Source organism: Pristiophorus japonicus, chromosome 18 (genome assembly GCF_044704955.1).
Source record: "Pristiophorus japonicus isolate sPriJap1 chromosome 18, sPriJap1.hap1, whole genome shotgun sequence".
Taxonomy (NCBI): Eukaryota; Metazoa; Chordata; class Chondrichthyes; family Pristiophoridae; genus Pristiophorus; species Pristiophorus japonicus.
In genome coordinates this window covers 110,824,266-110,841,401 of record NC_091994.1, presented here as the reverse complement: position 1 = coordinate 110,841,401, position 17,136 = coordinate 110,824,266, and the positions used below count along the sequence as shown (strand labels likewise).

Here is a 17,136-nt window from a genome sequence, read left to right as displayed (position 1 = left end):
GCTCTATGGTATCTCGCCGCTCCTTTACCCCGACCTCGCCGCTCCTGCTGTATCTGCCCACGCTCCAATCACACATTATGAATCATCATCATCATCCACTTACTGCCTGAGTGACTGCCTTCCCCGACCGCTCTTATCCTATATTTCCATAGTGCGTCCGAACCTAAAGGGACATTCATTTAGGCTCTAGTAAGCATTCAAAAATGACTTCTTACCCCCAAACATTGGGATGTGATTAACAGCAGCAATAAGTAGAATCCAAACCCCGCAGTCACTTGAGAACTCGCTGATGTCATCATCATAGGCAGTCCCTCGAAATCGAGGAAGACTTGCTTCCACTCTAAAAGTGAGTTCTCAGGTGACTGTACAGTCCAATACGGGAATTACAGTCTCTGTCACAGGTGGGACAGACAGTGGTTGAAGGAAAGGGTGGGTGGGGAGTCTGGTTTGCCGCTGCCTGCGCTTGATTTCTGCATGCTCTCGGCGACGGGACTCGAGGTGCTCAGCGCCCTCCTGGATGCGCTTCCTCCACTTAGGGCGGTCTTTGGCCAGGGACTCCCAGGTGTCGGTGGGGATGTTGTATTTTATCAAGGAGGCTTTGAGGCTGTCCTTGAAACAATTCCTCTGCTCACCTGGGGCTCGCTTGCCGTGTAGGAGTTCCGAGTAGAGCGCTTGCTTTGGGAGTCTCGTGTCGGGCATGCGGACAATGTGGCCCGCCCAACGGAGCTGGTCGAGGGTGTGTCAGCAGGTTGATTGACTGAGTGAACCAGGTGCATTGTACACTGACTCGCCTCTCCCGGTAATGCTCCGTGCCCCGCCGAAACCGGGAAAACCCCAGCAGGGTGCTGGGAGCTGGCCACCGCCTTTGCCACCCCTCCATGGCGAAAACAGAGGCGGCCAGGAGCGGGAAATCCAGCCCCATGACTTTTATCAGGGCTTTAGCAAGCAAACAAGGGGCTTTGTACTCTTTCCTCCCTTGTGTTGATTAGTCCTTGTTGGAGGAACAGGTATTTTCAGATCGGTACTGAACACGTCCAGTAACACATTCTAACTACATTTTAACCATTTTTACTCATTGCGACTTGCTCACTAAAATTGGCAGATGGAAAACTTGACCCCATTATCGGGGTATAGGCGGAACATTATTTTTCAACAAGTCTCTGCTACAAGTAACCTGGAATTACTCTATGCTGACACTGGCTGACAAAAATGGCAACGTTTCTGATTCCCATATCCACCCGGCCCCTCCCTGAAAAACCTTGACCCTCTGTTCCTAAACATGATCACTAAAGGTCAGCAATGTTCCCCAGTCCAGGGACTTGGGCATATAATCCAGGCCGATACTTCAGGCCTCAGCCACCTGCTCAGGTGGATGTAAAAGATTCCACGGCACTATTCAAAGAAGAGCCAGGGGAGTTCTCCCCAGTGTCCTGGGGCCACTATTTATCCCTCAACCAACACGACCAAAACAGACAATGCGGTCATTTATCCCACCGCTATTTGTGGGGTCTTGTTGTGGGTCAATAATGGTTTGACTACATATACAACCGTGACTGCACTTCAGAAGTACTTCATTTGGCTACAACGTGCTTCAGGACATCCCACGGCTGCTACGTCAATGCAAGTTCTTCTTTCTTCAGTACGCTGCCCTGGATTCCCACGGGGTCTGTCCCAATCACCCGCCCCAACTTCGGTGAAACACTGTTCACGGCTGATTATGCCACTTCTCCAGGGGGGCGGTTCTGCCGATCACCACTGAATCACTGCAGAGTGCACCAGATTATTTGCTGTGAAGACAATTCATTCTTTGAGATAACTGATAGAAAAGGAGGTGGAAGCAGATTCAATTGTAACTTTCAAAAGGGAATTGGAGAAATGGTTGACGGGAAAAGAATTGTGGGGCGATGGGAAACGGGGGCGGGGGGGCGGTGAGGAGGGGGATCAATTAGATAGTTCTTTCAAAAAGCCGGCACAGGCACGATGGGCCTAATGGCCTCCTGTATGATCCCATGATATAATAATCACGTCATTCTATAATGTATGCACCTGTGAGGATGCTCACAGATTGGTAGAGCTGTTGAAACTAAAATAGTTGTGGAGCTGTTGAGTTGGGAGTGGCCTAGCCAGTCACGTGATGTTCACAAGACTCAATAAAACCCCAACCAGTTGGATTCGGGGGATCCACGATGAGGCAGGTGGTTGTGAGCCTGGTGGATGAACCGGTAATGTGTGGTGTGATTGTTAAACCTTTTGCTAATAAACCAACTGGTTCTTAATAGCAATGTGTTGCTATGAATTCTTAAGCAAAGAACCCATGAAGCAAATACATTACACTTTCTTTAACGGGAAATGAGGAACAAAGAGAATAAATTGTTTCGGGCAGTCTAATAGCCAGATGAGGAGACACTTCTTCACTCAGAGAATTGTGAACCTGTGAAATTCTCTACAACAGAAAGTTATTGAGGCCAGTTCATTAGATATATTCAAAAGGGAGTTAGATGTGGCCCTTACGGCTAAAGGGATCAGTGGGTATGGAGAGAAAGCAGGAATGGGGTACTGAGGTGAATGATCAGCCATGATCATATTGAATGGTGGTGCAGGCTCGAAGGGCCGAATGGCCTACTCCTGCACCTATTTTCGATGTTTCTATATCTGTATGCAGGGAAGGGTTCAGCTCATGTAATGTAGCAGACAATTGCTGGCCATGGCTTTGCTAAGAACTGAACTCCTCGCGCATCCATGTCACCAGTAGAGCGAGTATCAACCAGGCTTGGGAACATGCGGCCTGTAACATAACAGCACTGCGAAGCAGCTTTCATAGCTGTTCCATCACCAAGCCGCCTTTCACCTCAAAATCTCCTCCGAGCGTTGGCGTGGAGCGGTTAACGTTTATGTCTGACGCTTGCTGTTCCTTTCTGCCGACAGCTGGTGTTGACACCTGTGACATTATGTGACATTAGGGATGTCAGCCCCCCCACCCCCGGTCAGGTAACGATGAGGATGTGCTGTCAACATTGACAGCACTCTTGGGCCCATTGCCCCCCCCCCCCTTTTAAACAGCGCTTGTTGAAGCTAACAGCTGGCTCCATTGACTAAGCAGACACCCAGCTTCCCTACTGTCCCTGAATTCATGCTACCGTGCTTAGTAGTTGTTGTTTTATGGACCATGGCACCTGGGACATTGAAAAAGGCAACTCCCATGACATTTTTCAGGGCTCTTTTAGAATGATAGGGGGAGAAATTGCACCTCAGTTGGGGCGGTAACTCAGGCAGAGCGGTAGTTTTAGCGCCTTGAAAAAGTTTGCGCCCTCTGCCCAGAAATTCGTCAGAATCAGTCGAAGAGCTGACAGTGGCGATAAATCAGCCGTTGCACACCAGAGCTGGGGGGGATGCTAACGGAAATGCCGGCGCTAAATTTAACCGAGTCATTGCGCATGCGCAGAACTCCGATTCAGATCCCGGGAAAAGCCAAGTCTGAAAGGCACGGATAAGTAACACACCCATTAAAGTTTCCGAAATCACTTTTTCTCAAGCTGATCTCTTATTTCTGTCTACCGTTGCAAACTCGGAGGCTTGTGCACCGTGCTAAACTGCGCTCCCGGTCGGTAACGTCTGACGGTCCCATTATTGCCCCTCTGGCCGCTAACCGAGGCAATAGACAGCCGGCAATCCAGCCTATGGAATCATACAGCACAGGAGAAGGCTATTCGACCCATCCTGCTTGTGCCGGCTCTGCGAAATAGCATTCCAATTAGTCCCCCTTCCCTGATCTTACTCCATAGCCCTGCAATTGTTTCCTTTTCAATATATACCTGATTCCCTTTTGACAGTTAATATTGAATCTACTTCCAACCCACTTTCAGGCAGCGCATTCCAGATTACAACTTTTCTTGAATTTAATTTGTTATAGTGAAGGTTTATAACGTTGTTAGTATAGTTTAAAGGGTATATGATTTAGACAATGACATATAAACATGCAATTTATTCCATTTTGTTAAAGACAAGAGTTTTTTCTCTCTATTATTATATTTTTATTCTCTGCAATCAGCTCTATCTGTTGCCCATGGTGTAGGCGTTCTGGGACTAGACTAACAATCTAGAAGTTGTAAATTATTTTTTTAAATCTGGTAGCTCGTGGGCTTGGATCAGAAACAAATGATCATAAAAGAAAAAAGAAATTGCATTTATATAGCACTTTTCTCGACCTCACGATGTCCCAAAGTACTTTACAACAACTACAACAACTTGTGTTTATACAGCGCCTTTATCGTAGTAAAACGTCCAAAGGCACTTCACGGGAGCATTATCAGACAAAATGTGACACCGAGCCACATAAGGAGATGTTAGGGCAGATGACGAGTTAGGTTTTAAAGAGTGTTTCAAAGGAGAAAAGAGGGGCAGAGAGGTGGAGAGGTTTAGGGAGGGAGTTCCAGAGCTTTGGGCCCAGGCAGCTGGAGGCACGGCCACCGATGGTGGAGCGATTATAATCAGGAATGCTCAAGAGGGCAGAATTAGAGGAGCGCAGACATCTCGGGGGGAGTTGTGGGGCTGGAGGAGATTACAGAGATAGGAAGGGGCGAGGTCCTAACTCGCACCAAATCCCGCTCACCCATCACCCCGCTGTGCTCGCTGACCTACATTGGCTCCCAGTTAAGTAATGCCTCGATTTCAAAATTCTCATCCATGTTTTCAAATCCCTCCATGGCCTCGCCCCTCCCTATCTCTGTAATCTCCTCCAGCCCCGCAAACCCCCCGAGATATCTGCACTCCTCTACTTCAAGCGTCTTGCTCATCCCTGATTATAATCGCTTCAGCTGCCAAGGTGCTTCACAGGAGCGTAATCAAACAGAATTTGACACCTTTTCACTAAGCCCTATATCTCTCCGCCTCTCTACCTCGCTTTCCTCCTTCAAGACGCTCCTTAAAACCTACCTCTTTAACCACCTGCGCTAAATTCTCCTTATGCGACTCGGTGTCAAATTTTTATCACATAACACTCCCGTGAAGCGTCCTGGGACGTTTCACTACGTTAAAGGCACTATATAAATACAAGTTGTTGTTGCTGTAATGCAGGAAACGCGGCAGCCAATTTGCACACAAACAGCACTTAGATAAATGACTCGGATAATCTGTTTTACTGATATTGGGTTGAGGGATAGATATTGGCCAGGACACCGGGGAGAACTCCTCTGCTCTTTTACATCCACCTGAGAGGGAAGACCTCGCAGATGGATGTAAAGCAATTCCTAGCTGGACAACAAGGGGTAGCAATAAATGTGGCTTTGGCAGCAACATTCTCCTCCTATGATTCCCCAGGCCACTATACAGCAGACAAGAGCAAGTAAGGTTGCCCCTTGTCGGAAACACGTTGCCCCCTTTCGGATGGCCAGGAACCCAGTGTGTGGGGAGGTGCCATGCCAGTAGGTTTTTAAGAAAATATCTGTTTTGAAATATTTATGAAAATTATAGGGAAATTTTCAATTGTTCCCACTGTAAATATTAATATCAACAGCACAAACAATAATTAGGTGGGAAGATAGGAGTGCACTGGGCTTTCCATCCACATCAACATGATAACTAGTCACCCAATTTAGGTATTTATTTCAAAGTGCTTTTAAGACTATTCAGCTGTAGGGAGCATCGTGGCCAGCTGATCCTGTTCTCAGTCGATGGCAGGAAATGCAGCAGATAATTTGTGCACAGTAAGCTCCCACAAACAGCGATGTAATAATGACCAGATAATCCATTTTTAGTGATGTTGATTGAGGGATAAATATTGGTCCCAGGACACCGGGAATAACTCACCTGCTCTTCTTTGAAATAGCGCCGTGAGATCGTTTACGTCGACCTGAGGGGGCTGACAGGGCCTTGGTTTAACGTCTCATCCGAAAGACGGCACCTCCGACAGTGCAGCACTCCCTCAGCACTGCACTGGGAGTGTCAGCCTAGGTTTATGTGCTCAAGTCTCTGGAGTGGGATTTGAACCCACAATCTTCTGACTCCGAGGCGAGTGTGCTACCCACTGTGACATCAAAAGCTCAGGATCATCTTGACTGTGGACCTATTCTTCTCTATTCTGTGCTTATTGTACAGGTCTGTGGTGCACATTTTCTGGGACATGCCTGAATGGTCACCGGTGCCCAAGTTCACGATCGCATTGTCTTGAGAGCAGGAAGGTCTGGTCTGTGGTCTCCTACACAGGGGGCAAATACTTGCTTTGGAGGCAATTCAGAGAAGGTTCACTCTGTTGATTCTGGAGATGAGGGGGTTGACTTATGAGGAAAGGTTGAGTAGGTTGGGCCTCTAATCATTGGAATTCAGGTGATCTTATCGAAACGTATAAGATTATGAGGGGGCTTGACAAGGTGGATGCAGAGAGGATGTTTCCACTGATAGGGGAGACTAGAACTAGGGGGCATAATCTTAGAATTTAAAACTGAGATGAGGAGCAATTTCTTCTCTGAGGGTTGTAAATCTGTGGAATTTGCTGCCTCAGAGAGCTGTGGCAGCTGGGACATTGAATAAATTTAAGACAGAGATAGACAGTTTTTTAACCAATAAGAGGTTATGGGGAGCGGGCAGGGAAGTGGACCTGAGTCCATGATCGTATTAAATGGCGGAGCAGGCTCGAGGGGCCGTATGGCCTACTGCTCCTATTTCTTATGACTACCCAAGCGATAATGTCAGCTGCCCTCCAATATAGCCAGCTCACCATCCACAGGGCGCTGTGTTATTGGATCATGCTGAGAAGGGATATGATTCATCACCACAGATGGATTAGAAAAGTAAACAAGCTTCCATTTAGACAACACCTTGCTGTGAAGTGAGATGATTCATAACCGCAGTCTGGTAGAACAAATGAACAAACTGACATTTAGATAAAGCCTTTCGTGACCTCAGACTTCCCAAAGTGCTTCCAAAGATAGACATGACTGGTCATCGTAGAACTGGTTCTCTCTCTATTTCCCAGTGACACTTTCTCTTTTACTTACACAGGTTTTCTCACCAGGTAGACAATTGTGGCAGACAAAGTATTCAGCAGGACAGCTACAGTATATGGGGGGAGATGTAGAGGGAGGGAGGAGGCTGGTGTGGAGCATAAACACCGGCACGGACCCGTTGGGCCCAATGGCCTGTTTCTGTGCTGTACATTCGATGTAATCCTGTGTAGTATATTCAATCCAGTATAATTTGTGTAATTTTTCTCTCTGTAGTCCATTAATGTGTAATGTAGTCACTGATGGTTCTGGGAGAAACAGAGGTTTGCAGTACTTTGGTGTTTCACAGGCAGCTGTATCGCCATATGTCATTTGGGTTTGAAAGAACATTAACGCAGTGAGAGATTGCAAATACCTGTAATGCAAGCTTTAATTAAAACCAGACTCTGGAAGTGCAGCAGATTTGATGATTTTTCCTTCTGTGTCTCCAGGGAACACGATTTCTCTTCCAACCGCTTCCGGTGCGAAGAAAAGATTCTGGATCATCGAAGACATGTCTCCATTCGGAAAGCGCCGTAAGACAGCCTCCTCTCGGAAGATGCTGGACGAAGGGATGATGCTCGAGGGCTTCAAACGGTACGACCTCTATGAAGACTGCAAAGACGCGTCTTGCCAGTTCTCGCTGAAGGTCACCCACTACCACTGCACCCGGGAGAACTGCGGCTACAAGTTCTGTGGCCGCACCCACATGTACAAGCACGCCCAGCACCACGACCGGGTGGACAACCTGGTTCTCGATGACTTCAAACGCTTCAAGTCCTCGCTGCGGTGCAACTTTGCAGACTGTCAGTTTTCTGGCAACAGCACCCACTTCCACTGTCTCCGCTGTGGCTTCCGCTGCACCGACAGCACCAAGGTCACCGCCCACCGTAAACACCACGGGAAGCAAGACGTGATCACCGCCGCTGGCTTCTGCCAGTACAGCTCGAGTGTGGACTGCGACGTCCCGGACTGCAAATACAAGCTCAAATGCTCCCACTTCCACTGCACCTACCCTGACTGCAAACACACGGTGGTGGGCATGTCCCAGATGGACTCCCACAAGCGCAAGCACGAGAAGCAGGAGCGTGGCGAGGTGACCTCTGTCTCGCCCGCCCGCGAGGGGCTGCACAGTACAAGCGTGGCCATGGAGTACGACTCCCAGGGATCCTCCCTCAACCTGGACAGCTCCCTCAACCTCAGCACCAACGTGGATGGCTCGCTCTTCTTCCTCAAAAACGCTGCGGGCATCGGATTGAACGACTCGCTGGATCTCAGCACAAAGCCCCACGAGGCGGCCCTGGGTGCTGGCGCAGCTCAAGAGGATGTCACGGCAACGTCGGGTGACGCCGAAGACGACAACGACATGACGCAAGACGAGGAGCTGAATGAAGATGTTGACGATCTTAACACGGACTCTGACAGCACCCATGGCACCATGCCCGAGAACATGGACCTGAGTGAGAAAGATGACGCAACAGGGCTGTAGCTGGGGGGAACCCCGCCCCTCCCCCCCTTTCCCCTTATAAAGAATTTGTCCTCTATATACTTGTTTAAATTATCTGGGATGACAATTTTCCTCAATAAAAAAAAAGTAGAATTAACAACAAAAACTCCACTGGCGCTGTAGTGCGAAGGGGCCTGGGTACCAGGCAGCCTTGTCGCTCCCTTCACATCAGCTCTGCAGCATGGAGAGTTCCTCAACTTCCTCTGTCCACGGCGATGCTTCCAGACCCACTGGAGACAACACGACTGTCCCCGAAACAAACAAGAATCGCGAAGATAGATGAACAAAACGGTTGGCCTTGGATGATGTTTGGCGAGCTGCAGGAGGAAGAACTTGTTCCCTGAAAGATGTTTACAACATGACCAACATAATTAAACCCTTTTAATATGCAGGAAAAAAAACGAAAATCTATAATCCGACGTTTCTGAAGTTGGACATCATGTAATATTTGGGTATTACCTTTGCTACCGAAGACTCCTTGGTTGCGTGTGTGCATGTCTGCTAGATTTTATTGTTTTAATTTTTGGAATTTAAAAAAAAAAGTATATGATACTGAGAATCCTAAGCCGTTTTGAGCTGTTGTGTACATTATGGTATGGCAGAGTGTGCAAACAAAGAATTTACAAAGGCAGTTTTAAATAGCCACTTTCTGTAGTCAGCCCTACCACCACCTCTAGCACCAAATTGTGGGAGATGAGAAGTCTTTGAGGCAAAGACGTGTAAAAATGATTTCTTCTTGGTAAATTCTGAAGCATTAAGATGAGTGCAGATTAAACGTTCATCGTGTAGCACGCAATATTTGCGCTCAAACCGAATGAAGTTTCACTTCTGCTCTTCCATTAATTTATTTTGTTTTGAAGATTTTCTCTCTTTCTCTCTCCTAAGAACGTTCTCACTCGATACTTTTATCCCAGGTCACTTGCCACTGCAGATCCCGGCTTTCATTCCATTTCTTTCTCCGCTCGTTGGGGCTGTTCCAGAATGACCTTTTTTTTTTTAACAATTGTAAAGTTGAAAAGTTTCTATACTTTTTTTGTTTTTGTTTTGTAGATATGAGAACATTTCAAGCAAAATTATTTTTTTATATTTAAAGCAGAAATGAATATTGTAGATAGTTTGGGGCCCAACGGTGACATTATTTGCAAATCATTTGCAAATCACACTGAATCTAACTCCTGTCCCTTTGAGGCTTAAAGCTGTGGTATCTCCGTTCAAAGGGGTCTGCTTGAGTTTCTGATCAAAAGCTAACTTTTCTCTGTGTGTTTAAGGCCATTGTGTCTGTAAAACTGAATATAATATATAATTTGCGAATTGCAAGAAATGACAGGAAACAGGTGAGAAGTCGTATTGTTATGCTAGTCGTATCTGCTTTATTTTTCAATGCAAACTTAGGCAATAATTGACTGCCCCTTTTCTACCTGTGAGCTTCATCAGTCACGAGAGAAATGTGGTTAGTCTGTTCCATTGAAGTTAGAAACCAGATTACTTGGCTACCACATTAGTCCCACTCACCCGCTCTTTCCCCATAGCCCCTGCAAATGTTTAACCCTTCAATGTTTAACCCTTTAACCATTCTCGGGAGAGTGATATCCATGTCAATGGGAGTGCAGTAGCACAGTGGTTATGTTACTGGGCCTGGACTGATGATCCGGAGTTGAAATCCCACCAGGGCAGCTGTGGAATTTAAATTCAGTTCATTCAAATAAATCTGGAATAAAAAGCTACGGGATTGTTGTACAAACCCATCTGGCTCACTAATACCCTTCAGGGGAAGGAAATCTGCCGCCCTTACCCAGTCTGGCCGATTTGTGACTCCAGATCCACAAGCAACTATTGGGCGTGGGGAACCAGTCTTTATAGATTCTGGGCTTCACTCTCAATTAGGAGCCCAAGAGAGTGTGATCTGCATCCGGGAGGGCGCTGAGCACCTTGAGTCTCATCGCCGAGAGCATGCAGAAATCAAGCACAGGCAGCGGAAGGAGCGTGCGGCAAACCTGCCACACCCTCCCTTACCCTCAACGACTGTCTGTCCCACCTGTGACGGGGACTGTGGCTCTCGTAATGGACTGTTCAGCCACCTAAGGACTCATTTTAAGAGTGGTAGCGAGTCTTCCTCGATTCCGAGGGACTGCCTATGGTGATCTGCCTCCCCCGAATTTATATAACTAAAACCAGCTCCCTGATCCCGCTGTCACGCTCATTCATGAGATGTAGGCGTCACTGACAAGGCCGGCATTTATTGCCCATCCCTAATTGCCCTTGGGAAGGTGGTGGTGAGCCGCCTTCTTGAACCGCTGCAGTCCGTGTGGTGAAGGTGCTCCCACAGTGCTGTTAGGGAGGGAGTTCCAGGGCAAAGGAGCCTGTTTCCAGTATAGCATTCAGCCGATTCAGGGAGAGACTCTGGTCTCCTCTGTAATGTAACCGTGCCTTTAAAATCTCTTTGCCCCCCCCCACCCCCCACCCAACCTCGTCCCTCCTGCTCTCTCTGGATGCTTGCTCTGCTAATTGTATAGATCTGCAGTCCAGACGCAGAGCACACTTCAGCAGCAGATTAATGACACCTATTTTCACCTTTACTGAAAGCGCGGCCGTTAATTGCTCTTCTGAAGGGGTCAGTTTAACACCTCATTAGTCACTAACTAGTAGAGTTTAGCCAGTGTAAATGTCTATAAAATTGTCCTGTTATTGTAAATATACCAACACCTTTCTAAATAAATGAGTTTTAATATGTAGTCCTTGTAGGTATAGACTCCTGGACAAGATCAATGAAATACTTTCCATGGTTCAATCTTTTCAGGTACAGTCACATTGCTCACAAACAATACACCATTGGGGAAGCATTATATTATTTGGAGCATCCCTGACGTACTTTGGCTCAATATCTTTCATTTTGAAAAATCAGATGAAGTAGAAGGTAATATTGTGTGGATTGGCGCCCTAAGTGAAAGGGAATACTGCAGCCTTCAGCCTCAAAATAATGTATAAACTTACTGGCATTTTAAAAAGCCTCCTGTGGTGGGCAGGAATTGTCTGGTCGCTTGGTGTAAAGACATCATGTCATGTATCCAAAAGTGTGCAGTTAAGGTGGAGGGCAGTTAAGGTCCGGAGAACTCTGTTCCCCCAAGGATCTGCCCTGGGCCTCCTCCTCTACAAACTGCCCCTCGACACCATCCAAAACCAACAGGTTACTTTCCACATGTATTCTGACAGCACCCAGATCAGCGTGTCTGAAATCCAGTCTTAGATCAGCTGGAGTTTTCTGCAGCTGAACATTGGGAAGACCACAGACCATTGTCTTTTCTTCCATCGCAGACTCTGTGCTATCCGCACCAATTCCACCCCCTCCCTGGCCACGGTCTCGGGTTGAACTAGGACTGTTGGCCTGTTCGAGCCCGAGCTGACCTTCTGTCCCCATTTCCAGTCCATCACCCGTCGGCCAGCCTGTGACTGTGTCACCTCCAGACCCCACTCTTCCAACGCTGCCCTGGTCGCTCTCCAACCTGCCACTCCACAAACTTTAGCTCATTCAAAACTTTGCTGCCCCTATACTACCCCGCACCAAGTCCCGCTCACCGATCACCCTGCCCTTGCTGACCGGCATTGGCCCTCCGTTACACCCCCCCCCCCTCCCCCAACATGTGCAATTAACATTCTGACCCTCCATGTACATCACCACCAAAAACTTTGTCCCTCCATCATGTCAGTCACTCCACCCCACCCCACCACGCTCCAGCCCCCCAGTACTGGCCTCCTGTGCACCCCCTCTGCCACTCCCCTGCACCCTCACTGGGTGGCCCTGCCTTCAGCCACCCAAGACCCTACACTCTGGAATTCCCTGCCGCCATCCTAACATCTTCCCCAACCCAAACATCACACGGGAATCCCGAGTAAAGACAGAATCGGCAAAGTAGAAATCTTCTGAAGGGATAGTTGGGGTGTAACCAAACGGGGCAGTCACATGCTTGTACATTCAGGGATATAGATGCGATGTGAAGTGATCCAGTGCTGGAACAGTCAAATTCGAATAGACTTTGACTGAACCATCAGTATGATGACAAAATATATAAAATCACTGTGTGAATTGTTATCGAAAGTGCAACATTTAAAAATTGAGAATATATATAGAAAATCACCAGGTGGCAAAGGAAACAATAATTGTGTTGGAGACTGTCATTAATTGAGAATGAGGTAACACAGTCTTTTTCCTGCAGAACTAATGTACGGAATAAAAGCAATCTTATGATGGTCCTTCATCTTAAAGAGGCAATTTCCCTCTTACTTTGACCTTCTGAAGATTCTGTCCCTCTTCCCTCAAAACTGTTTAAAAAGTAATACTTTTAAATTGCAGCAAAGTTTTTTTTTAATTAACTGCTCAGTGGACTCCGCTGGAAGATGTTTTACACAGTGTCACCGCTCTGCCATTGTTACACTTGGTGAGATACTTGGGCCCTTGTCGAAGTCTCTTAAAAGGGCAATGTCTCATCTTTACGGTACATGTTTCTACAACTCATTGGGTGAAGCACCGCGGACGAGTGTTGAAAGTAATGGGTGTGCTAACCTGCTTTTATTTTGTCTTTCTGTAACATATATATATATAAGTTTGCACTAATTCAGTTTTCTAATTAGAAATGACAGTTGTGGACCCTACCAGTTACAATACAACAAGAACTCCAAACTAATTTGCCAAGTCTTAAAGCAGCCGTAGCCCCATTATGGCAGGGCCAGCGTTCCTTGCTCTCTGTCTCAGTTTCTTATGATTATTTAATGGCAATAAATTTGCTTTTAAAAACGTTAGCGAGATGGCATTGTGGTGAAGAATTATTTAGGGAGGGCTCGACTTCTGGATCAGATGCAAGCACACACACAGACCACGAGCTGGTCCGTGTCAAATAGCGATTCCTTCCTAGTACATCATACTCTGGTTTGAAGAATGACTTGCCCCGCATTATTCTTGCCCCGGGGGCCCCGAACTGTAACTGTAGCGTTAACCCTTTGAGGACAGCAGTTGCCTTTTCCGCACCAGATCATGAAGTAAAGCAGGATTGTAATGTTTCCCATTGTAGTCACTGTGTGCTGCAGAGACCTACCCTGTGTGTGTATGTTCCTCACTCTCCTTGTGCTCTGTACCATCCCACGTTGTGTACGTTTTTTCATTTTTTTTTGCACAAGCATCATGTCGACAGGAATTTAATATTTAACTAAAGCTGCTGCTGAAGAACCGCCTCCCCAAACAAAAACAAGCCCACCATGTCTCACAGGGTTAAAGGCACGGGAATAATAACAAACATCATATGTTGTATTTGAAGGATTTCTTTTGTTAAAAAAATAATAATTCTGGAATAGCCCGTAGGTTTATTTTTTGTGTGCAATTCCTTTAGAGATGAAAGTGTAACACGGCGTTTTGAACAATAAGGCCATAGACTGTTAGCACTGACACGGAGTTTGGTTCAGGTTTAACTTGAATTTTGTAGAACGTGAATTAACTTAGGTTTCCTATGAATATTAATTTGCTAGTTAATTTAATACTGTTATCCCTCAGTTTTATTTTGTGTGCTCTTTATTGCGCGGCCTCTCCGATAAGTGGGTTATATTTAAAAGTCAGACAAGGGGCAGGCAATATTAATTCTGTTTATTTTAATTTTATTTTTTTTCCGAAACAATATGTGATTTGAAAAGAAAAAAAAATACCTGTAAATTGCTTAGAGCGGGGAGGCAGTGTCTGCACTTGGATTAACTTGGCGTGTGTCATTTTTTTTAATACATAGAGCATGTTCAAGTCCGAAGCTGTTAAGTTTGTTTGTTTCCTTTCTCCTGTGATGTTTTGAAAAACGGGTAACACATCCCCAGATGTTTGCCAGATGGCATTGTGTAGATAGTCTACCAGAATACGAAGAGAAAAGAAAATAATAATAATGTACAACCAGACAGAAACCACCTCCAGATCTTTTAAATAGTCAAAGCTGCTGAAGCGAATGATCATTTTACTGTTAATTTAACTAAAACTGGATCGATATCTTGGAGATGAAAAAAAAAGGAAAAATTACAATGTAGCAAAAAGAGAATTCTAGCCTTTGTAATATATATTGCACACTAGGATAAGAAGCCATCTCTAGATCATATGGATTTGTGTAATTTTTTTTCTCTGTGGAGGGAGCGTGATCCATACATGATGTACATTGCTCTATACATGGAGACGACTCAATTTTTTATATATGGTTTGGAAAAAATGTTCTCCAATACTTGAATATGACCCCTCGGCACCTATGTTATTGATAACTGAATATTTTTCCACTTGAATCTAGTGCTGTTAGAAATTTAATATATGTGTTTTATTTATTTGATTGGTTCTGCATGACTGATGCAAGGGTTTGAGATTTTCACTCAATAAAAACTGGAAAAACAATTGCAACCGTTCTCGCTCTTTACTCGACCATGACTTGCCCTGATAAAGATTGCCCTCAGTGATAGAAAGATGTCCCAAGGTGCTACACCAAAGCACAGGGATCAACAAACAAGCCAATAACATTGTTATATTCGTTCCTGGGATGTGGGCGTCGCTGGCAAGGCCGGCATTTATTGCCCATCCCTAATTGCCCTCGAGAAGGTGGTGGTGAGCCGCCTTCTTGAACCGCTGCAGTCCATGTGGTGAAGGTGCTCCCACAGTGCTGTTAGGGAGGGAGTTCCAGGATTGTGACCAGTGACGATGAAGGAACGGCCGATATATTGCCCTCTCCCCATAACCCTTCACTCCCCTATCGTTCAAAAATCTGTCTATTTCTACCCTAAATATATTCAATGCCCCAACCTCCACAGCTCTCTGGGGTAGAGAATTCCAAAGATTCACAACCCTCAGAGAAGAAATTCCTCCTCGTCTCTGTTTTAAATGTGTGACCCCCTTATTCTGAAACTATGCCCCCTAGTTCTAGATTCCCCCTCGATGGGAAACAGCCTCTCTGCATCTACCCTGTCCAGCAAACTCAGAATCTTATACTTTCAATAAGATCACCTCTCATTCTTCTAAACTCCAATGAGTACAGGCCCAACCTGCTCAACCTTTCTTCATAAGACAACCCTTCATCTCAGGAATCAACCACGTGAACCTTCTCTGAACTGCCTCCAATGCAAATATGTTCCTCCTTAAATAAGGAGACCAAAACTATACACAGTACTCTAGGTGTGGTCTCACCACCACCCTGTACAGTTGTAGCAAGTCTTCCCTACTTTTATACTCTATCCCCCTTGCAATAAAGGCCAATATTCCATTTGCCTTCCTAATTACTTGCTGTACCTGCATACTAACTTTTTGTTATGCTGGTATAAGCATAGACAGAACCTAACTGGTGTTGGTTTGATGGGCCGAATGGCCTTTTCCCACTCTGCTCGATATGTTCATTCAGTCTCTCCTCACCCAGCTGAGAAATGGTAAAGTTAACAAAAGGGCCCAGAAACTCTAGTCAGAGGCTTCCTGCGGGCGGAGGCCTCCAACCACAAACAAAATTCCGAAAGTACCGGGTGTTCCTGGTGGCACTCCGAGGCAGAGAAGTGTAGCTCAGCGAGTGGGCCCACATATTCCAGGAGCGTACGGGCGTCCTGGGATCATGTGGGCCTGGACCACCAATCACAATGTAGTATTCTCATTCATAGTAATGGTGAGTTCTGTTTGTATGGAGCTCCCATTACCATGAATGGGAATACCCCCAAAAACAAACAAAACACAATACATCAAATTAAAAAAACTCACTTATTTAAAAGCAATAGAAATGGAATTAAATTAAATGTTCTGGAGAAAAAAGTTTTTTTTTTGAATAGTGTTAAAAATAAACTTACCTTAATGGACTCCATACGGAGTTTCTCGGACCCGGGAAGGCATGGGAAAAATCGGTTTTCGACACACAATGCGCATGCACTGAATATCAGCTTTTCTGATCCGTCAAGTTTCTGGCTTGACAGATCCTCCATATTTCAGGAGCGAGGGCATTTCCACGGCAGAGATTGGGCTATTTGCCCATCTCTTGCCCTGTGAATGTCCTTAAAATAGACGCATAGCCTACTTTTACCAGCATAAGAGTTTAAAATCATATCAAAAACATATTAAATATGTATTTTAACATTTTATTTTATGTTAAAAAACCCTGCCCACTCAGGTAATTTAATTTTAAACCATAATTAAAACTGTTAAAAAAAAAATCGGCAAATTTTTTTTTCAAAAACATTTCCATCAACTTTAATTTTTATAGTGTATTTATGTGAGGTGTTTTTTAAATGTTTTATGTAGTGTTTGGATGTTTGGGGGTGTTTCTCATTCATAGTAATAGAATTTTCGGATTTACAAAACTCCTATTACTATGAATGAGAAAATACATTATATGATTGGGTGTCCAGCCCATGTGACTCCTACGGACGTCCCAACGTGAACGTGTTCCATTGCGCAATAAGAGGAGGCCTCGAGTCCGGGATCTCTGGCGAGCATTCGACCAAAAGGTAAGTGCACATCTTTTGTCCTGTTTTTAGTCCTAAATGGCCGGCCCCTTATTTTGAGACTGTGACCCCTGGTTCTAAACTCTCCAGCCAGGGGAAACATCCTCCCTGCATCTACTCCGTCAAGCCCTGCAAGAATTTTGTATGCTTCAATGAGAACACTTTCTCCTCATC

At 45.6% G+C, this 17,136-nt stretch overlaps 1 protein-coding gene across 5 annotated transcripts in view; it reads left to right on the top strand.

Annotated features, from left to right (window-relative positions):
• casz1 (castor zinc finger 1) overlaps positions 1–14,887 on the top strand; it is a 520,923-nt gene extending 506,036 nt beyond the window's left edge. For all 5 annotated transcript variants that reach the window (XM_070860582.1, XM_070860578.1, XM_070860581.1 and 2 more), the window contains one exon: positions 7,430–14,887. In XM_070860582.1, coding sequence (XP_070716683.1) covers positions 7,430–8,466 — 1,037 coding nt within the window. In that variant the 3' untranslated portion in view covers positions 8,467–14,887. The remainder of the gene's footprint in view (positions 1–7,429) is intronic.
• The last annotated feature ends 2,249 nt before the right edge of the window (positions 14,888–17,136 follow it).